Genomic DNA, 23,701 nt, shown 5'->3' on the forward strand with positions numbered 1-23,701 from the left:
CCGCGGCGCCCCCCTCCAGCGATTGGCACCACTACTGCCCGATGCAGAGAGGGACACAGAGTGTCCCTCTGCTTTGGTACCTCTGCAAGACTATTTCTGCACTGCCCCACTCGTGGGGCATGCAGAAATAGCGCAGTCTTGTTACTTTTAGCAAGATCGCTGCAGAGAGAGGTCCAGGACAGCAGCGTCGTACAGGGTATGACCCTGGTCCTTAAGGGCTTAACAACCAGCGCTGTCCTCACGCAGTCTCTACTGTGCATTGGCACTAGTCGTTAATGGGTTAAGGCCAGGTATGTTTGTCTCACTCAGTCTCTACTGCGCATGACTGCGTCAGACAAACATACTTGGCATTTTATTATATAGGATTCCCTTTAAGTGTTTAAAGAGTATTACAGATTTGACCTTACATTGATTCCACAGGATATTCAGAAAGAAAACTGCTCTTCATAAGTAGAGCTTTCCATCTTAATGGGAGGAGAGTCCACGGCTTCATTCATTACTTGTGGGAATTAATAACCTGGCCACTAGGAGGAGGCAAAGACACCCTAGCCAAAGACTTAAATACCTCCCCTACTCCTCTCATCCCCCAGTCAATCTTTGCCTTTCGTCACAGGAGGTTGGCAGAGAAGTGTCGGAAGATTCAGAGTAGTCTCTTATGGAGGGTAGTACTCTTCGGAATGGGACTGGAGTTTTAAGTAGTCCTGTCAGCCTCTCAGTGAGAGCATGGATGAAAGTTAGAGTCTGGAGATGCAGGGAAGAGTCTTTCTGTGAAACCATCCCGACTCAGATTAACAGCTCCATAAGCAATCAGTGTTGACGAGTTTCGCTGCCTGTTTTCTGCTCTCAAGTCCATGTCGGGAGCGATTCTACTACCCTGTCACACTTGAAAGACCGTGTTTCTGTTCCATGGCATAGATTCTGGTAAGATTGTTTCATTTATACACATATGATAATGCAAGAAGACAGGGTCACAGTGTGTCTCCTTTTATCTGTATAGAATCAAGGGTTAATATCCGAGGAAAGGGGGTTATTGAACAGGGGGGTTTGATGCATAATATTCTTTATTGTGTTTAATGCTGCGACATGTGTGAGATGAGGCTCAGTCAGTTTTCTTTAGCGATATATCGACATGGCCTTTTTTGGCGTGCTTTTCTCTTTAGTGCAGGGGCGGTCCTGCTTGGCACTCCATGTGACCGGGTGTGGCCTCTTTATCTTCCTCTTTCTTGACCGGCGTTTGCTGGATACAAAGCTGTTTCTCTGTGGTCCGGATCATAGGAGGGTGTGAGTGCCCCGGCCATTGGGATATAAAGGTGCCATTTAATTTCGGTCTAGTCCATAATAAAAGCGCAAGCTATGGAGGACTGAGGACTCTGATATGTTAGAGGGTACTCCCTCTTTAACAAAATCTAATAACTGTGTTTAATGTGAGGAGGTTCCATCTGCTCAACTTTGTTCCACATGCTTTGATAAAATTGCAATATCTTAAAAAGAATAAGATATTTAGTACAACTGAGCCGTTCACCGTCACCTCTAAGGGTTCTTGGTCCCGCAAGGTGCGTTCCCTACATTCATCTTCGATTGCACATGCAGCTCCCCAGGGCACTACTAATCCTCCCGCGGGAGAGGCCCTTTGGCCATCAGATTTCGCTGGTCAGTTACGACCTTCAATGCCTTGCCATGCCCTGCTAAGCGCAAGCGAAAGGTGAAACATAGCTATCCATCCCAGGGGTCATCTACTCCGTTGGATGTCTCTGACAGATTATCTGCTGATGAAGACGACTCCGACTCTTCGGAGGACTCTCTCTTTCTGGGTCAGAATCAGCAACATCTAGACCTCCGACTTCGGAGGAGCCAGACTTTAAGTTTAAGATGGAGCCTTTGTGCTTTCTGCTGAAAGAGGTGCTTGCTATGTTAGAGGTTCCGGAACCGAAACTGCCGGAGGAACCTTCAATCCCTAAGCTAGAAAGGGTTTACGAGGACAGGGTGGTGCCTCAGATCTTCCCGGCCCCCGTTAAGATGGCTAATATTATTAAGAACGAATGGGGGAAACTTCGCTTGTCATTTTCCCCCTCTACTTCTTTTAAAAAACTGTTCCAAGTTCTGGACTTGCAGCTTGAGCTGTGAGGGGCCATTTCTAAGGTGGATGGTGCTCTCTCCACGTTCCCTAAGTGAACAGCTATCTCGCTCAAAGATAGCTCTTCATTCAAGGAGCCCATGGATAAAAAATTGGAATCCGTGTTGAGAAAGATGTTTCAGCTCACAGGGATTGTTTTTTAACCGGCAGCTGCAGTCGCTGCGGTGGCTGGAGCTGCTACCTACTGGTGTGACACTCTGTTAGCTATGGTCGAGGTGGAGACTCCCCTCGAGGAGATACAGAATCAAATTAAGGCCTTAAGGGTAGCTAATTCATCTGTGATGCAAATATGCTGATTATTTACCTGAGGCTCTGTGGTTAAAGTCGTGGTCTGCTGACATGACTCCCAAGTCTAGATTACTATCCCTCCCATTTCAGGGGAAAGTTCTTTTTGGTCCAGGCCTAGACTCTATCATATCCACGGTCACAGGTGGCAAGGGTGCTTAACTACAGCAGGATAAAAAGAATAAGCCTATGGGGTCTACTTTTCATCCCTTTCGTTCAGACAAGTCCCAACACCAGCAGCCTGCCGCGAAAACTGAGCAGTCTAAGGGATCTTGGAAGCCAGCTCAATCTTGGAACAAAACCAAGCAGAGCAAGAAGCCAGCTGAGACAAAATTGGCATGAAGGGGCGGCCCCCGATCCGTCTCTGGATTGCGTAGGGGAGGCTTGGATAAGAGACTTCAGTACAGGAGGGTTCTGGAGGTCATCGCTCAGGGTTACAGGATAGGATTCAAGACTCATCCACCTAGGGGCAGATTCCTCCTGTCAAACCTATCATCAAGACCAGAGAATAGAGACGCCTTTCTAGAGTGCGTAAGGGATCTCTCCTCTCTTGGAGTAATCGTTCTAGTCCCTCTATCAGTAAGAGGTCTGGGATATTATTCAAACCTTTTCGTGGTCCCAAAGAAGGAGGGCACGTTTCGCCTGATTCTAGACCTAAAGTGCCTAAACAAGTTTCTGTCGGTCCCATCGTTCAAGATGGAGACGATCAGGTTAATTCTGCTCCTAGTTCAAGAGGGACAGTTCATGACTACAATAGATTTGAAGGATGCTTACCTTCACGTGCCAGTCCACAAGGATCATTGCAGGTTCCTAAGAATTGCATTTCTGGACCAACTCTTCCAGTTTGTGGCCCTACCGTTCGGTCTGGAGACTGCCCCAAGAGTCTTTATGAAGGTTCTGGGAGCGCTACTAGCGGTGGCGAGAGCCAGAAGTATTGCAGTGGCTCCTTATCTGGATGACATCCTGGTCCAGGCTCCGTCCTGCAGTCTTGCGGAGAACCATTCGAGGGCTCTTCTTCTTCTCCTTCGATTTCATGGATGGAAGATAAACGTAGGAAAGAGTTCCCTGGTTCCCAGTAACATAGTGGAATTCCTGGGTATGATAATAGATTCCATATCCATGAAGATATTCCTGACAGATCAGAGACGTTGCAAGATTGCGTCCAGCTGTCTTGCCTTTCAGACCTCCTCACGGCCATCTGTGGCCCAGTGTATGGAGGTGATTGGGCTCATGGTATACAGCATAAATGTCATTCCATCTCAGACTTCTTCAGTAGTGCATGTTGAGACAATGGAACGGGGATCACTCAGATCTATCCCAACAGATCTCTCTGGACAACCGAACAAGGGAACCCCTCTGTTGGTGGATTTTTCCGGGACAACTGTCCCAGGGGACATCCTTCTTGAGAACATCCTGGGAGATTGTGACCACAGACACAAGTCTGTCAGGATGGGGAGCTGTTTGGGGTGCCAGGAAGGCACAGGACAGGTGAACTCCAGAGGATTTGATTCTACCGATCAATATTCTGGAACTTTGAGCGATATTCAACGTTCTGAGGGCATCCCGATTCATCAGATTCCAGTCAGACAACATTACCTCTGTGGCTTACATCAACCATCAGGGGGGAACAAGAAGCTCCCTAGCCATGAGGGAAGTATCTCGGATTCTGGAATGGGCGGAGACCCACAACTGTTCACTATCAGCGATCCACATTCCAGGTGTGGACAACTGGGAAGCAGATTTTCTCAGCAGACAATTGTTTCATCCGGGGGAATGGTCTCTCCATCCCGAGGTGTTTGCGGAGATCTGCAACAGATGGGGGATGCCGGAGATAGATCTCATGGCGTCCAGGCTCAACTTCAAGCTACCCAGATATGGGTTGCGGTCCTAGGATACCCAGGCAGAGCTGATAGATACCATAGCGGTACCTTGGGAGTTCAACCCAATATACATATTTTCACCGTTGCCACTTCTACCTCGAGTAGTAGCCCGCATAAAGCAGGAGCAAGCTTCGGCTGCTCTGATTGCTCCTTCGTGGCCGCAGAGGTTTGCGGATCTAGTGGGGATGTCATCATCTCCTCCATGGAGGTTACCTTGTCGCAGAGATCTCCTGGTTCAGGGTCCCTTTCTACACCAAAATCTCAATTCTCTGAGGCTGACTGCATGGAGATTAAATGCCTGCCTAGTCCTAGCCAAGAGAGGATTTTCTGACAGAGTGATTGATACTCTCATTCAAGCCAGGAAACCGGTCACTCGTTGCATCTATCATAAGGTGTGGAGGAACTACTTTTCCTGGTGTGAGGAACGTGGATATCCCTGGCATAAGGTTACAGTATCCAGGATCCTGTCCTTCCTGCAGGATGGGTTAGATAGGGTCTTGCCGCTAGTTCCTTAAAAGAACAGATTTCGGCTTTATCTGTACTGTTACACAAGAATCTTGCAGAGCTTCCTGATATTCTGTCCTTTGTTCAAGCTCTGTCTAGGATCAGGCCTGTCTTTAGAAATTCTTCTCCGTCCTTGAAGCTTAAACTTAGTACTTGTGCAGAGGGCTCCGTTTGCGCCTATGCATTCGCTTGACATTAAAATTCTTTCCTGGAAGTTTCTATTCCTACTGGCTATTGCATCGGCACACATAGTCTCTGAGTTGGTGGCTTTGTAGTCTGAGCCTCCTTACCTGGTTTTTCACGCTGATAAGGCTGTTCTTCGCACTGGATTGGGATTTCCTACCAAGGTTGTGTCGAATCGTAACATCAATCAGGAAATAGGGGAGTGTGGGAGGTATTTAAGCCTTTGGCTGGGGTGTCTTTGCTTTCTCCAGGTGGCCAGGTTCTTAATTACCACAAGTAATGAATGAAGTTGTGGACTCTCCTCCCACAGATGGAAATGAAATTATCAGGTAAGCATAATTTATGTTTTTTTCGTAAATGACCAGCATAAAACTTTTATTACTTACTCATGAAGCATTAAACCGTGGACAGACTGTTATCCGATGGACATTTGTCCGACTGACATTTGTGTGATGGATAATTTTCCTACAGACAAATGGCCGTCGGATAACAGTCCGTCCATGAGACAGATAGATTAGATAGATAGGTAGATAAATACAGTTTTACCCAGACAGAGAACCACAAGACCTGCGGGGTGGGACCCATGGTTAGGTTCCCAGAGGTGGTTGCGGCGCCCGAGGCTCTGATTAGAACAGAGCACTCTGGAGCGTATCTGCTCTTGGCCAAACTCGGAATATAGTCTCTCGGACATATGTCTGACGGACAAATGTGCTTCAGCATTCTGTTCGTCGGCATTCTATCCGTCAGCATTCTGTCCGAGTACCTCATTAAACATTGGTTATAAATCTTATCTCCTCCCAACCCAGATGCATTCTTACTATGTCCGTATGTGCTTGTTAGGCATTGGCAAATTGTTTGGCACATTCCTTAGAAAAAATAAAAGATTCATTTTTTCCACTCTGGATAAATGTTGAATATTTACTGAATATTCAGCATTATTTTTAAAGAAAATTATTTACTAGACATGTATTGAGTGCTGAATTTGAATATCAAATGTGATTATAGAATTTGTTTAGTAACATTATTGATTCACTATATGGGGATCAGTATTTGAATGTTATATTCAATAGCAGAATGTTAACATTTGTTTTATAGACATTTTAGAAAGGCAGAAATGATGTCATGGGGAATATTGTTGTTCCTTGGTGAGGATATTACATACTGGCTGTGTTCATGCTAGATATGTGCAACGCTAAAAATGTTTTTTAGTTATCATTAGTTAAAGGGACACTGTAGCCAAAAAAAATATTTTGTGATTCAGATAGAGCATGCAATTTTAAGCAACTTTCTAATTGACTCCTATTATCAAATTGTCTTCATTTTCTTTTTATGTTTATTTGAAAAGCAAGAATGTAAGTTTAGATGCCGGCCCATTTTAGGTGAACAACCTGGGTTGTCCTTGCTGATTGGACAGCACCTTTAAACAAGTGCTGTCCATGGTTCTGAACCCACAATTTGCTTGCTCCTTAGCTGAGATGCCTTCTTTTCAAATAAAGATTGCAAGAGAATGAAGAAAAATTGATAAGAGAAGTAAATTAGAAAGTTGCTTACAATTACATGCTCTATCTGAATCATGAAAGAAAAAATTTGGGTTCAGTGTCCCTTTAAATAAATTATTTTGTTTCAGCAAATTAGTTTAGTTAAGTTTAAAAAAAAAAATAGTTTCTGCAAATTGGTTACATTAAGTTAAATAGTTTTTTCGGATCCATTCATTATTTCGGATCTATTCTTTATTCATATTCATTATGCTATTCTAAAGTTTAGAATAGAATAATGCATATAAATAAAGAATGGATCTGAAAAAAATGATTTAACATAACTAATATGCTGCCAATTGCCGAAACAAAATGATCAAAAACCGCCGCCGCCACCACCACCCACATCGCCGACACGAAATAAAGCTATTAACCCCTAAACCGCTGTCCCTCCACATCGCCAACACTAACTAAACCTATTAAAGGGACAGTATACACTAATTTTCATTTAATGGGCACTACTATAAAGAATAATATGCACAGATACTGATATAAAAATCCAGTATCAAACCGTTTAAAAACGTACTTAGAAGCTTTCAGTTTAGCTCTGTTTAAAAGGTTACTGGAGCACCCACTGCAAGTGGGAAAAACAGACACTCTTCCCCCTCCCCCTTCCTTTGCATATGAAAAGACCCTCTACCAAACAGAAGCTAGCTGGAATAGGTATACGTCTGTATTCTCCTAAAACTTTGGGGCTTGTTTAGGAGTCTGAAAATCGGAGCAATGTTATTAAAAAAATAAGCAAAACTATACTTTTAAAAAAAATAAAAATAAATAAACCCTGTGTGGGCTATATAAATGGATCATCTACAAAACATTTATGCAAAGAAAAATCTAGTGTATAATGCCCCTTTAACCCCTAAACCGCCGCCCCCCCCCACATAGCAGACACTAAATAAACATATTAACCCCTTAAATGTAATTCCCTGACATCGCCAACACTAACTAAACCTATTATCCCCTAAACCGCAATTCCCCAACATCGCCGACACTAACTAAAAATACTAACTAAACCTATTAACCCCTAAACCACCGTTCCCAAGCATCACCAACACTAACTAAACCTTTTAATCCCTAAACCGCAGTTCCCTGACACTAACTAAACCTATTAGCTCCTAAACTGCAGTTCCCCGACTTCGCTAACACTAACTAAACCTATTAACCCTTAAACCGCTGTACACCCACATCGCCAAAACTAAATAAACCTATTAACCCCTAAACCGCCGCCCTCACTTTGCCAACACGCACTAAACCTATTAACTCCTAAATCACCCCAGCCCACATCGCAACAACCTAAATTAAACTATATTAACCCCTAAACCTAACACCCCCTAACTTTAACATAATTAAACTAGACCTAAATTAAAGTTACAATTAATAACTAACTACCTAATTAAAAATAAATACAAACTTACCTGTAAAATAAAAATAAAACCTAAGCTAGGTTCAATATAACTATTTACTAACTACCTAGTTAAAATAAATACAAACTTACCTGTGAAATAAAAATAAAACCTAAGCTTACACTAAAACCTAACGTTACAAAAATAAAAAACCTAACATTACTAAAAATAAAAAAAACTACAATTGCAAAAAATAAATAAACACTAAAATTACAAAAAATAAAGAAAACTACCATTACAAAAAATAACAAACAAAATGATCCAAAACAATAAAAATTATTCCTTTTCTAATACCTCGTTTAAAAAAAACAAAAAAACACTGCAAAATAAAAAAGACCTAATCTATAATAAACTACCAATGGCCCTTAAAATGGCCTTTTGTAAGTTAACAGCTCTTTTGTAAAAAACACCCCCTAACATTACAAACCCCAAACCCACAAAATAAAAATAAACCTAATCTACCCATTGCCCCGAAAAGGGCATTTGTATGGACATTCAGCTCTTTATCGGCCCATTAAAAAATAAAAAATACCTAACTCTAATCCCAAAATCGGTACTCACAGTTGCAGAAGACTAGCGAAAGATCTTCATCCAGGCGGCTCCATCTGTATCCATCGCAAGATCAGCATCTTCTATCTCCATCCCAGCGGAGGCGGAGCTGTCGGTGGATGCGTGGAGGCGGAAGTCCAGGCGGAGTTCCATCGGTCCGACGCGGAGGTCCTCTTCATACGATCGACTGCCGCACACTGAAGATTGAATGCAAGGGTACCCCTTTTATATTGTGGTAACGTTGCATTCCTATTGGCTGAAAAATTCAAATCAGCTAATAGGAATGAGATCTGCTTAAATCCTATTGGCTGTTCAAATCAGCCAATAGGATTTAAGCAGCTCTCATTTCTATTGGATGTTTTTAATTTTTTAGCTAATAGAAATGCAACGGTACCCCAATATGAAAGGGGTACCTTGCATTCAATCTTCAGTGTCTGGTGGTCGATCACATGAAGAGGACCTCCACATCGGACCGATGTTAAAGTTAGGGGGTCTTTGGTTAAGGGGTTAATATAATTTAATTTAGGTTGTTGCGATGTGGGGGCGAGGGTTTAGGGGTTAATAGGTTTAGTTAGTGTTGGTGATGCAGGGGGTGGGGGTTTAGGAGTTAATAGGTTTATTTAGTGTTTTAGTTAGTGTTGGCAATGTGAGTGTATGGCAGTTTAGGGGTTAATAGGTTTAGATAGTGTCGGTGATCTAGGGGAACTGCGGTTTGGGGGTTAATAAGTTTAGTTAGTTTCGGCGATGTCGGGGAACTACGGTTTTACGGGTTAATAGCTTTAGTTAGTGTTGGTGATGTTTAGAAACGGCGGTTTAGGGGTTAATAGGTTTATTTAGTGTTTTAGTTAGTGTTGGCTGTGTCGGAACTGCGGTTTATGGGTTAATAGGTTTAGTTAGTGTTGGTGATGTTTGGGAACAGCAGTTTAGGGGTTAATATGTTTAGTTAGTTTCAGCGATGTTTGGGAATGGCGGTTTAGGGGTTAATAGGTTTCGTTAGTGTCGGCCATGTCGGGGAACTGCAGTTTTAGGGGTCAATAGGTTTAGTTTGTGTCGGCGAAGTCGGGGAACTGCGGTTTAGGGGTTAATAGGTTTATTTAGTGTTTTAGTTAGTGTTGGCGATGTCGGGGAACTGTGGTTTAGGGGTTAATAGGTTAAGTTAGTGTTGGCGATGTTTGGGAACGGCGGTTTAGGGGTTAATAGGTTTAGTTAGTGTTAGCGATGTTTGGGAACGGTGGTTTAGAGGTTAATAGGTTTCGTTAGTGTCAGCGATATCGGGGAACTGTGGTTTAGGGGTTAATAGCTTTAGTTAGTGTCGGCAATGTCGGGGAACTTTGGTTTAGGGGTTAATAGGTCTAGTTAGTGTTTTAGTTAGTGTTGGCGATGTTGGGGAACATCGGTTTAGGGGTTAATAGGTTTAGCTAATGTTTGGTAATGGCGGTTGAGGTGTTAATAGGTTTTGTTTGTGTCGGCAATGTTGGGGAACTGTGGTTTAGGGGTTAATAGGTTTAGTTAGTGTAGGCAATGTCAGGGAACTGCGGTTTAGGGGTTAATAGATTTAGTTAGTGTCAGCGATGTCGGGTAACTGCGGTTTAGGGGTTAATAGGTCTAGTTAATGTTCCCGATGTTGGGGAATGGCGGTTAAGGGGTTAATAGCTTTATTTAGTTAGTGTTGGCGATGTAGGGGAACTGTAGTTTAGATTAGAACAATGAAAAATTCCAAATATGAATAAAGAATGGATCCGAAAATTCGGAAACTGATTTATTCATGTTTGGGGATTTTAGTTATGGTGCCGATTCGGAAATTCGAAATTCGGCCAAAACGAATTGCACATGTCTAGTTTATGCTGATATGAGCAGTATGCACTTAGTTGTGACAGTATTTTATTTATTAATAATATGTATATTACTCTGTAATCCTTCCAAATACAGGTTCATACCTTTGTTCATACAAACTGAACTACACAGAGTACAGTAATCATCCACAGGCTTCATATTTGTGTCCTGTGCTCCCGGTCCCATCAAGGTATGTATTTTTATTTCTTAAGTTAATTTACAAAGTCTAAAAAAAAAGAAAAACAAAAAGAAACCATGGTAGTCCATTTCTGGAAAATAAACTTTTGACAGTAAACACCTTGAGATTTTTATATAAAATGTTTAGTTATGTGTAATAAAACAATTTTGCAATATATTTTCATTACTTATTTTGCCCCCTTTCATGTATTTTAGCTCTGAATATAGAGCAATTTCCTAAATCTCAGATCTTGAAATGCCCCCCACTGACTTATCAAGGCTAGCTCTGCTACATATGTGTCCCTAATTGCAATTAACTGATAACAATTGCAAAACAATTCACTATCTTTACAAAAGTAGTTAGTCTTGTTGTCTGCTGAATTTCAAATAGTTTTATTGATGGTTTCTGCAATCTTTGCACCTAAAAATTGGTAAATACAAAATAATAATAAAAACAGAGATACAAATATAATCACAATTCAACACACCTCATTCATAACACTCATTCATTAGATACTTCAAAAATTTAAAACAATAATTCTAATCCTTAGGTTTATAACTTTAAAACCTTTAAAAAGACCCTTTATCTAGCAAGTTAATAAATGAAGACAGATATACAAAGTGTCCTTTTGGAACAAATGCGTCTCCAAATGAAACTGAGAGCAGAGGATGACAAATTGTATCTCATAATTTTATGGCTGATTCCCTTTAGAGTTCCTTTGAAATAGGTTTACATACGGGAGCTGCTCCTTATATAGGCAATCTGTTCACAAATTCTTTATGTATTTGGTTATTAAAGTTTCCAAAGTCAATTGTGTATTAGAGTTGGACTGACCACAGTCTAAGCAGTTACGTTAAAATCACGTTAGGATGATTAAATATATATGCACATAAAATTCATATGACTTGCGGTTTCGCTGAAGTGTGACAATCTTACCGCCTCGGTGTATGAGCTTGCTTTTCTGTGTACAACGCTCTCAAGGAAGGACTGTGTATTAATAAAGAACCTGCATCTGGTGATATCCAAAAATTTGAGCCCGGACAAGTTTCACTCTGCGTATGAAGTACTAAAGTGCAGAGAGCGAACAGAGGTCGGCCAAGAAGGAACAAGTCATCCTATATTACTTGCGCAAGTACTACACTATTTCTACAGGTGATCACAGCTGATCGTGACAGGTGACGTCAGGCGCTTTGCTAGCAGCGCAAGGACTCCCGGTGGATTACAAGCTGCAAAATCAGGCGGTGCTGCAGGTGAGAGCGTTGTACACAGAAGCAAGCTCATACACCGAGGCGGTAAGATTGTCACACTTCAGCGAAACCGCAAGTCATATGAATTTTATGTGCATATATATTTAATCATCCTAACGTGATTTTAACGTAACTGCTTAGACTGTGGTCAGTCCAACTCTAACACACAATTGACTTTGGAAACTTTAATAACCAAATACATAAAGAATTTGTGAACAGATTGCCTATATAAGGAGCAGCTCCCGTATGTAAACCTATTTCAAAGGAACTCTAAAGGGAATCAGCCATAAAATTATAAGATACAATTTGTCATCCTCTGCTCTCAGTTTCATTTGGAGAAGCATTTGTTCCAAAAGGACACTTTGTATATCTGTCTTCATTTATTAACTTGCTAGATAAAGGGTCTTTTTAAAGGTTTTAAAGTTATAAACCAAAGGATTAGAATTATTGTTTTAAATTTTTGAAGTATCTAATGAATGAGTGTTATGAATGAGGTGTGTTGAATTGTGATTATAGTTTTATCTCTGTTTTTATTATTATTTTGTATTTACCAATTTTTAGGTGCAAAGATTGCAGAAACCATCAATAAAACTATTTGAAATTCACCTTTTAGCGAATCCTTTCAAGCAAAACTAGAAAATTATCATTTCCGTTTTATTTTTATTATATCTATTTTAAAATACATTCCCATAGCTTAAAGCGCCATCTACAAATTCCATTTTGAAAATTTGCTTTCTTATAACTGTCTGGGAAGGAGGCAGTCACCGTAGATTGGCTAGGTGGGTCTAGCTTAGCGCTTCACACACACACTTACATAGAAATTGTTGTCTGCTGTCTAAAGCCCAGATTGGCTCTTCCAATTAAGGCAAAATGTCGGTGGAGTTTGACTATTGAAAAATAATTGCAGTTAAAAGGATGGTACTTTGTTTAAAAAACGTTAAGACTTGGCTGATAAGTTATTCTATAGCAGCACAACAAAAATGTCTTGTAATTACAAGGTGTTTACTGTCCCTTTTTAAAGGGGTTAGATAACTCAGAGGGTGTTTTTGGTATCTGTTGATATCACAGATTGCCCTAACCAGCAAGTAAGGGATAATATATAATTACTAGAGATCCATAGAATTGTCATTGCATTGTGCTATTAAACACAAAAACAGCAGCCTAAGTCCTGATTTGCCAAAGATTTAATATGCATTCCCCGACCCTGCTCACAAAGAGGTAATATGCATTCCCCGACCCTGCTTACAAAGAGGTAATATGCATTCCCCGACCCTGCTTAAAAATAGGTAATATGCATTCCCCGACCCTGCTCACAAAGAGGTAATATGCATTTCCCAACACCAACACTGCTTACAAAGCGGTAATATGCATTCCCTGACCCTGCTCACAAAGAGGTAATATGCATTCCCCGACCCTGCTTACAAAGAGATAATATGCATTCCCCGACCCTGCTTAGAAAGAGGTAATATGCATTCCCCGACCCTGCTCACAAAGAGGTAATATGTATTCCCAGACCCTGCTCACAAAGAGGTAATATGCATTCCCCGACCCTGCTTACAAAGAGGTAATATGCATTCCCCGACCCTGCTCACAAAGAGGTAATATGTATTCCCAGACCCTGCTCACAAAGAGGTAATATGCATTCCCAGACCCTGCTCACAAAGAGGTAATATGCATTCCCTGACCCTGCTCACAAAGAGGTAATATGCATTCCCCAACACCAACACTGCTTACAAAGCGGTAATATGCATTCCCTGACCCTGCTCACAAAGAGGTAATATGCATTCCCCGACCCTGCTCACAAAGAGGTAATATGCATTCCGCGTCCCTGCTCACAAAGAGGTAATATGCATTCCCCGACCCTGCTCACAAAGAGGTAATATGCATTCCGCGACCCTGCTCACAAAGAGGTAATATGCATTCCCCGACCCTGCTCACAAAGAGGTAATATGCATTCCCTGACCCTGCTCACAAAGAGTTAATATGCATTCCTCGACCCTGCTCACAAAGAGGTAATATGCATTCCCCGACCCTGTTCACAAAGAGTTAATATGCATTCCTGACCCTGCTCACAAAAAGGTAATATGCATTCCGCGACCCTGCTCACAAAGAGGTAATATGCATTCCCCGACCCTGCTCACAAAGAGGTAATATGTATTCCCTGACCCTGCTCACAGAGGTAATATGCATTCCCCGACCCTGCTCACAAAGAGGTAATATGCATTCCCCGACCCTGCTCACAAAGAGGTAATATGCATTCCGCGACCCTGCTCACAAAGAGGTAATATGCATTCCCCGACCCTGCTCACAAAGAGGTAATATGCATTCCCTGACCCTGCTCACAAAGAGTTAATATGCATTCCTCGACCCTGCTCACAAAGAGGTAATATGCATTCCCCGACCCTGTTCACAAAGAGTTAATATGCATTCCTGACCCTGCTCACAAAAAGGTAATATGCATTCCGCGGCCCTGCTCACAAAGAGGTAATATGCATTCCCCGACCCTGCTCACAAAGAGGTAATATGTATTCCCTGACCCTGCTCACAGAGGTAATATGCATTCCCCGACCTTGCTCACAAAGAGATAATATGCATTCCCTGACCCTGCTCACAAAGAGGTAATATACATTCCCCGACCCTGCTCACAAAGAGGTAATATGCATTCCGCGACCCTGCTCACAAAGAGGTAATATGCATTCCCCGACCCTGCTCACAAAGAGATAATATGCATTCCCTGACCCTGCTCACAAAGAGGTAATATGCATTCCCCGACCCTGTTCACAAAGAGTTAATATGCATTCCTGACCCTGCTCACAAAAAGGTAATATGCATTCCCTGACCCTGCTCACAAAGAGGTAATATGCATTCCTGACCCTGCTCACAAAGAGTTAATATGCATTCCTGACCCTGCTCACAAAGAGTTAATATGCATTCCTGACCCTGCTCACAAAAATGTAATATGCATTCCCTGACCCTGCTCACAAAGAGTTAATATGCATTCCTGACCCTGCTCACAAAAAGGTAATATGCATTCCCCGACCCTGCTCACAAAGAGGTAATATACATTCCCCGACCCTGCTCACAAAGAGTTAATATGCATTCCCCAACACTGATCAAAAAGAGGTAATATGTATTTCCCAACACTGCTTACAAAGAGGTAATATGCATTCCCCAACACTGATCAAAGAGGTAATATGCATTCCCCAACACTGCTCACAAAGAGGTAATATGCATTCTTCGACTCTGCTCACAAAGAGTTAATATGAATTCCCTGACACTACTCACAAAGAGGTAATATGCATTCCCCAACACTGATCACAAAGAGGTAATATGCTTTCCCAAACACTGATCACAAAGAGGTAATATGCATTCCCCAATACTGATCACAAAGAGGGAATATGCTTTCCCAAACACTGATCACAAAGAGGTAATATGCTTTCCCAAACACTGATCACAAAGAGGTAATATGCATTCCCCAACACTGATCACAAAGAGGTAATATGCATTCCCCAACACTGATCACAAAGAGGTAATATGCATTCCCCAACACTGATCACAAAGAGGTAATATGCATTCCCCAACATTGATCACAAAGAGGTAATATGCATTCCCCAACACTGATCACAAAGAGGTAATATGCATTCCCCGACCTTGCTCACAACGAGGTAATATGCATTCCCCGACCCTGCTTACAAAGAGGTAATATGCATTCCCCGACCCTGCTCACAAAGAGGTAATATGCATTCCCCGACCATGTTCACAAAGAGGTAATATGCATTCCCCGACCCTGCTCACAAAGAGGTAATATGCATTCCCCAACACTGCTCACAAAGAGGTAATATGCATTCTTCGACTCTGCTCACAAAGAGTTAATATGAATTCCCTGACACTACTCACAAAGAGGTAATATGCATTCCCCAACACTGATCACAAAGAGGTAATATGCATTCCCCAACACTGATCACAAAGAGGATATATGCATTCCCCAACACTGATCACAAAGAGGTAATATGCATTCCCCGACCCTGCTCACAAAGAGGTAATATGCATTCCCCGACCCTGCTCACAAAAAGGTAATATGCATTCCCAGACCCTGCTCACAAAGAGGTAATATGCATTCCCTGACCCTGCTCACAAAGAGGTAATATGCATTCCCCAACACCAACACTGCTTACAAAGCGGTAATATGCATTCCCCGACCCTGCTCACAAAGAGGTAATATGCATTCCCCGACCCTGCTCACAAAGAGGTAATATGCATTCCGCGTCCCTGCTCACAAAGAGGTAATATGCATTCCCGACCCTGCTCACAAAGAGGTAATATGCATTCCGCGACCCTGCTCACAAAGAGGTAATATGCATTCCCCGACCCTGCTCACAAAGAGGTAATATGCATTCCCTGACCCTGCTCACAAAGATTTAATATGCATTCCTCGACCCTGCTCACAAAGAGGTAATATGCATTCCCCGACCCTGTTCACAAAGAGTTAATATGCATTCCTGACCCTGCTCACAAAAAGGTAATATGCATTCCGCGACCCTGCTCACAAAGAGGTAATATGCATTCCCCGACCCTGCTCACAAAGAGGTAATATGTATTCCCTGACCCTGCTCACAGAGGTAATATGCATTCCCCGACCCTGCTCACAAAGAGATAATATGCATTCCCTGACCCTGCTCACAAAGAGGTAATATACATTCCCCGACCCTGCTCACAAAGAGGTAATATGCATTCCGCGACCCTGCTCACAAAGAGGTAATATGCATTCCCCGACCCTGCTCACAAAGAGATAATATGCATTCCCTGACCCTGCTCACAAAGAGGTAATATGCATTCCCCGACCCTGTTCACAAAGAGTTAATATGCATTCCTGACCCTGCTCACAAAAAGGTAATATGCATTCCCTGACCCTGCTCACAAAGAGGTAATATGCATTCCTGACCCTGCTCACAAAGAGTTAATATGCATTCCTGACCCTGCTCACAAAGAGTTAATATGCATTCCGGACCCTGCTCACAAAAATGTAATATGCATTCCCTGACCCTGCTCACAAAGAGTTAATATGCATTCCTGACCCTGCTCACAAAAAGGTAATATGCATTCCCCGACCCTGCTCACAAAGAGGTAATATACATTCCCCGACCCTGCTCACAAAGAGTTAATATGCATTCCCCAACACTGATCAAAAAGAGGTAATATGTATTTCCCAACACTGCTTACAAAGAGGTAATATGCATTCCCCAACACTGATCAAAAAGAGGTAATATGCATTCCCCAACACTGCTCACAAAGAGGTAATATGCATTCTTCGACTCTGCTCACAAAGAGTTAATATGAATTCCCTGACACTACTCACAAAGAGGTAATATGCATTCCCCAACACTGATCACAAAGAGGTAATATGCTTTCCCAAACACTGATCACAAAGAGGTAATATGCATTCCCCAACACTGATCACAAAGAGGTAATATGCATTCCCCAACACTGATCACAAAGAGGTAATATGCTTTCCCAAACACTGATCACAAAGAGGTAATATGCATTCCCCAACACTGATCACAAAGAGGTAATATGCATTCCCCAACATTGATCACAAAGAGGTAATATGCATTCCCCAACACTGATCACAAAGAGGTAATATGCATTCCCCAACATTGATCACAAAGAGGTAATATGCATTCCCCAACACTGATCACAAAGAGGTAATATGCATTCCCCGACCCTGCTCACAAAGAGGTAATATGCATTCCCCGACCCTGCTTACAAAGAGGTAACATGCATTCCCCGACCCTGCTCACAAAGAGGTAATATGCATTCCCCGCCCCTGTTCACAAAGAGGTAATATGCATTCCCCGACCCTGCTCACAAAGAGGTAATATGCATTCCCCAAAACTGCTCACAAAGAGGTAATATGCATTCCCCAACACTGATCACAAAGAGGTAATATGCATTCCCCGACCCTGCTCACAAAGAGGTAATATGCATTCCCCAACCCTGCTCACAAAGAGGTAATATGCATTCCCCGACCCTGCTCACAAAGAGGTAATATGCATTCCCCGACCCTGCTCACAAAGAGGTAATATGCATTCCCCGACCCTGCTCACAAAGAGGTAATATGCATTCCCCAACACTGATCACAAAGAGGTAATATGCATTCCCCGACCCTGCTCACAAAGAGGTAATATGCATTCCCCGACCCTGCTCACAAAGAGGTAATATGCATTCCCCGACCCTGCTCAGAAAGAGGTAATATGCATTCCCCGACCCTGCTCACAAAGAGGTAATATGCATTCCCCGACCCTGCTCAGAAAGAGGTAATATGCATTCCCTGACCCTGCTCAGAAAGAGGTAATATGCATTCCCCGACCCTGCTCAGAAAGAGGTAATATGCATTCCCTGACCATGCTCAGAATGAGGTAATATGCATTCCCTGACCCTGCTCAGAAAGAGGTAATATGCATTCCCTGACCCTGCTCACAAAGAGGAAGCAGGTGAAGCCCCCAATATCCAGAAGATTTAAAAAATTTAAAAAAAAACTGTCTTCACTGTGACTTGGGACCTGATAAGATCATTGTTTGTTAAGGAATCTTAAGATTCTGAAAGGCAAGTTCTTCAGCCTGGGGGGTCGATTTATCAAGCTCCGTATGGAGCTTGATGCCCTGTGTTTCTGGCGAGCCTTCTAAAGACCGCTGCTCAATAACCTGTCTGCCTGCTTTGAGGAGGTGGACAGACATCGCCGGAAATCAACCCGATCGAATATGATCGGGTTGATTGACACCCCCTGCTAGCGGCCGATTGGTCACGAATCTGCAGGGGGCGGTATTGCACCAGCAGTTCACAAGAACTGATGGTGCAATGCTGAATGCGGAGAGCGTATTGCTGTCCTCATTCAGCGATGTCTGTCGGACAGGATCATGTCGGACAGACACTTGATAAATTGGCCCCTGGGCCTCTAGAGAGAGGACTTGCACAGGAACAGCTGAAACATCAGGCATCTTTGGACTTGTCTTTGCAACATTGCTAGGAAGATTTGGATTTTGTTTTTTGTCATCCCAAGGCAGTAAAATACTTTCCCACCTGTATTAGGTTTAAAGTTTTTCCAGTATCCATGTATTTCTGGGTCTCCTCAGAAAATGATGTAGAAAGTTAGGAGATGCTACATAACAAGACCACGAGCAGACTTCAGACAGCTCTGATGAAGGTCAGGTGTTGGTTGGACCATTGCAGTAGCAAGCAGGAGAGCTCATAGTCCTTTTCTTCATCTATGCAAAGTAATAACCTATTAAACTGAGACAGAGCAGACGTCTGCAATACCTCACTGCAAATACAGTAGAAACTGAATTTAAGCAGGTAGATAAGGGGTATATGTATGAGAGGGAGTGAATACAAGTGTCATTCAGTTACTGTTATTATTTTCTTATGAACTTCAGCACTACATTAAAAAGTAAGTTATAGCTCATCTTCATTACAACAGATGAATTAAACTCCATCTAAAATATCACTAACATTATACAGTAGATCTGTTTGTACAAAGGGGAAGGTTAACCATCACTTTAACCCCTCCCCCCCCGTTAGGATGTTCTATGCCGTCTTAACAGCTCTGGGCTTTAGTGCCAATAGGACGGCATTGAAGTCCTAACTTTTAGGCTTTCCTGAAACCATAGCTGCTTTCTATATGGGATCGAGGGCAGGGGGCCTGCCTAGCGTCTTAGGCACTCCCCACTGACCAGGTCCCATCATTGAACTCACGTGATCACATGAACAATTGTGTGATTTAAATTTTTACTCATTTGTTTACATTAGAACCCAGTGAGGGTTAGTAGGAAATATACAACCAATACTGCAGTATTGGTTTCTTAAGTTTCAAAATCTTTTACATAACATTTATTTTTCAAGCAAAAAACTATTGTCAACATATAAAAATGTGTTAAACATGTAAACAAAAACAGCGCATCCCAAGACTCGAATATATTTATTAAAACATGTAAGCGCAAAAGATAAAAACACACTTACTAGAAGTATGTAAAAGGATTACATATATATATATATATATATATATATATATATATATATATATATATATATATAGAGAGAGAGAGAGAGAGAGAGAGAGAGAGAGAGAGCGAGAGAGAGAGAGAGAAGTCCTCATGTGCGATCCACAATCCATAGAGGGAAAATATCCCTTCTTAATTCCTTGGCTGCAATCAGTGTATCTGTTTGTACATCCGTATTCAAACATTCTGCCTCGGAGCTTCGGGAGACCCACTATGGATCCTGCCAGAGGATGCAATACCCAACGCGTTTCTTCTGGACTATATGAAGGGTTACTGATAGCCCCGAGTAGTGCATTTCTGCTCCTGAGCCTACCTAGGTATGTTTTTCAACAAAGGATACCAAGAGAAAGAAGCAAATTAGATAAAATTGTATGATCTATTTGAAACATGAAAGTTTAATTTTGACTTTATTGTACCTTTACCGTAACCCATTTTGCAGTTGTTTCCTAAATGCTTTGGTTGTAATGATCTAATTATCGCTTTTGTGCATTGCTAGATGTTCTCATTTGCTTTGCGAGATGTCATGATGGTACTATTCAAAATCCGATTTATACAAAAGAATGTATTTATTCTCTTTTCTTAGCAAATCATTTCCAGTGTTCAACCGCTGTGTCCCTCAAAACCCCGACTGCTACACACGCTTTGCATCTGTTCTCATAAATGTTGTCAATGAAATTGACTTTTTCCATCGTGTTCTCAGTGGGATTATGGCTGGAAGAAGCAATGTGATTGGGCTAAGCATCCTCGCAGTAGGTAATAATATTTACAACACGTATTAATAAATGCTATCAATAAATCTAATAAATGTTAAACGTAAATCAAAAGTTAGTGGATACATATTAAAACTTTCAGATTAAAGTGAGGAACAATTTTTTTTATTAAGCTAAAAATTTATAAATTTTTATAGTGTTATTATTCATACAGTTATGAAGAAATAAAGCAGCAGTTATAGATATGTTCATTTAACAAATTAAAGGGACAGTCTACACTTAAATTGTTATTGTTTTAAAAGATAGATAACGCCTTTACTAACCATTAGGGATGGGCGAAGGTGTTTATATTCAAATTCGAATGTTAGAACAAATGTTATTGTAGAAATTCGATTTACAAAATCAAATGTTGATAAGAACGAATATTCTCAAAAATTCTATTATCGAATGTTATTTACAGTTTTCAAATGTCATTTTCTAATTCGAATGTCAAATTTGAATAATACATTTATAAAACACAGTTGTAGACTAGAAATACTATTTCGAATTTGAATGCTACATTCAAATTCGAATGTGACATTCGAATTTGAATATTGCATTTATACAACACAGTTGTAGAGTAGAAATACTATTTCGAAATTCGAATGCTACATTCAAATTCGAATGTGACATTCAAATTCGAATATTACATTTATAAAACACAGTTGTAGACTAAGTAATCGAGAAGTCAGCGATTGCTGACTCCTGATAGGGGGCTCTAAAAATGTAATATGTGAAGAATATATAATATATATTAGACTATAACAATGGTATGTTTAGTCATAAATATTTCAGTGTATGGCAAACAGAAAAATTAAAAAAATGGTTATACTAAAAATACTAATACCAAAATGTTAACAAGCAAAGGCCTCTATGCATAAATGTCCATTTGTAGTTGGTGATCCAACTGAAGGTCAATAGGGGAAGCTGTTGTTCAATGATCAATGGATAAGGCTGCTCTCTCCTCACATAAAGATGTCACGAAATCTGGAATGGGGGTAGAACAAGAGAGGCGCCTGTGTGTATCAGTAATGAAATGTGATAATTAGGGATGGGCGAATGTGTAAAATTTCGAATGTAGAACGAATGTTATTACCGAAATTCGAATTATAAATCCGAATGTTGATAAGAACGAATATTCTTAAAAATTCTATAATCGATTGTTATTTACAGTTTTCGAATGTCACTTTCGAATTCGAATGTTTATAATTATTTTGAATATCCACATTCGAAATTTCGAATTTAACATTCTATTTAACAAATACTATTCAGAAGTTCAATAGTTCATGTGGTAGGGCGGGAATCTAGTAAATTAATACATAATAGATACAAATATATCATTTTGAATGTTTCTATATAGAATATTGCATAATTCGAATATTACATTTAAAGAAAAAGCATTAGAAATACTATTACAATATAAATTCAAATTTTTAGAATTCGAATATTGCATAATCGAATATTACATTTAAAGAAAAAGCATTAGAAATACTATTACAATCTAAATTCGAATTTTTCGAAAAAAGAATATTTTCGAAAGTAATCATAAAATTCGAAAATCGAATGTTAGAGTGTTATGTATACATTCAAAATTTGATTCGAACTAATGTGTTAAAATTTGTGCCATTTTTCCAATGTTGCAAAACATTTGCCCATCCCTAGTGATAATCACAATCAGTGGTCTCTAGTCAGGCTTCTCACATTTGCGAAGAGCACTCAGACAGTGCTATTAGGCACAGGCAGGATATTTAACAGCAACCCAGCTCACTGATCAGCCTGAATACAGGAACCAGATGGCATCAAATCTAGAAAGAGAAGACAGACAGAGAAGACAGGGCGCCTGTCTGTACAAGTAATAAGACCGGGTGGTATCAGTGTATATATCCCTTATTAGGGTACTCACATTTGTGAAGAGCACTCAGACAATGCTATCAGACGCAGGCTGGATATTTGACAGCAACCCAGCTCACTGAACAGACCTGTGACAGGGACACTGGAACCCAGGGACACTGCGGTCCCAGGACGAGAAAAATGCAATAAGATACTATATCTTTGCTGCAGTAGATGCAGCTGGGAGCTCCCTAAGAAGTAGTAGGTGATTGGTAGGCAAGTAAGGAAAAGTCCCAATGCAGAATAAAATTCTAAAAAAATTATTTATTAAAAATCAAAATTTAAATAAAAACAAAAGGAGCATAAGGTAGGGAATGCTAGCAACCCTCCTTATAATTTGCAACGCGTTTCTCAGTGCTTCAGAACGCCGTTTCATCAGGCATAAAATCAAAGCTGTGAATAGCCTTTAAATATACAAACACATACAAGCCTTACCAATCATGATACAAACAAATTAGCACATTTACAGATTAACACCTGGTAATCCTCCCCCTCTAGAGGGAGTTCCTAACAACTTAACCCATTGTTTAAAATGTATATTTCATTGTTCCTATATGTATTATTAGTGATCAAAGTCACTTCTAATAAAGAATGTCAGATTAACAGATATCCATTTAAAGTGAATATTCAACATCAATCTCTCTTTTTTTTCTTTCCCAACCGTAGTATAGATTATATTAATTTAATTTTAGTGAATATCTTTATGTTACTCAGAGCAATCTGCCTTAAAGTGAATGTCAATTTTGATGCTAAAGTGCCCGGTTTTTAAAAATTTTATTAAAAACAGGGGCACTTTAATTCATCAAAATTTACATTTCACTCCTGTTGAGAAAAAACGTACATTTTAATCTTCACAGCAGCTCCAGCTTCCTCCACCTGTCGCAAAGCCTCTTCCTGGGTCTAAAATGAGGAATCCGGCTTCCTCCAATCACAGCATTGAATCAGACACTGATTCCCCCGGGGGGGGGGGGAGCCATGATTGGAGGATGACCTATCCATCATTTCTGACGTCAGAAATGGCTTGCAACGACCGGAGGAAGCTGGAGCTGCTGTGAAGATTAAAAGGTAAGTTTTTTTTTTCGCAACAGGAGTGAAATGTAAATTTTTATGAATTAAAGTGCCCCTGTTTTTAATCGAATTTTTAAAAACCGGGCACTTTAGCATCAAAATTAACATTCACTTTAACAGTGTTACCGTTGTCTGAAACTGTTAAAATGGTGTGATACACATTATATTTTATCTTACCTTTAGAGGACATTGTAGGTATTATTTTGTAT

At 40.8% G+C, this 23,701-nt stretch overlaps 1 protein-coding gene across 2 annotated transcripts in view; it reads left to right on the forward strand.

The window, feature by feature from the left end:
* The window catches only part of SLC44A3 (solute carrier family 44 member 3), a 268,592-nt gene that overhangs the window by 64,302 nt on the left and 180,589 nt on the right, over positions 1-23,701 (forward strand). For both annotated transcript variants that reach the window (XM_053694046.1, XM_053694047.1), the window contains exons 5-6: positions 10,403-10,496; positions 20,369-20,538. In XM_053694046.1, coding sequence (XP_053550021.1) covers positions 10,403-10,496; positions 20,369-20,538 — 264 coding nt within the window. The remainder of the gene's footprint in view (positions 1-10,402; positions 10,497-20,368; positions 20,539-23,701) is intronic.

This window comes from Bombina bombina, chromosome 10, assembly GCF_027579735.1.
Source record: "Bombina bombina isolate aBomBom1 chromosome 10, aBomBom1.pri, whole genome shotgun sequence".
Taxonomy (NCBI): Eukaryota; Metazoa; Chordata; class Amphibia; order Anura; family Bombinatoridae; genus Bombina; species Bombina bombina.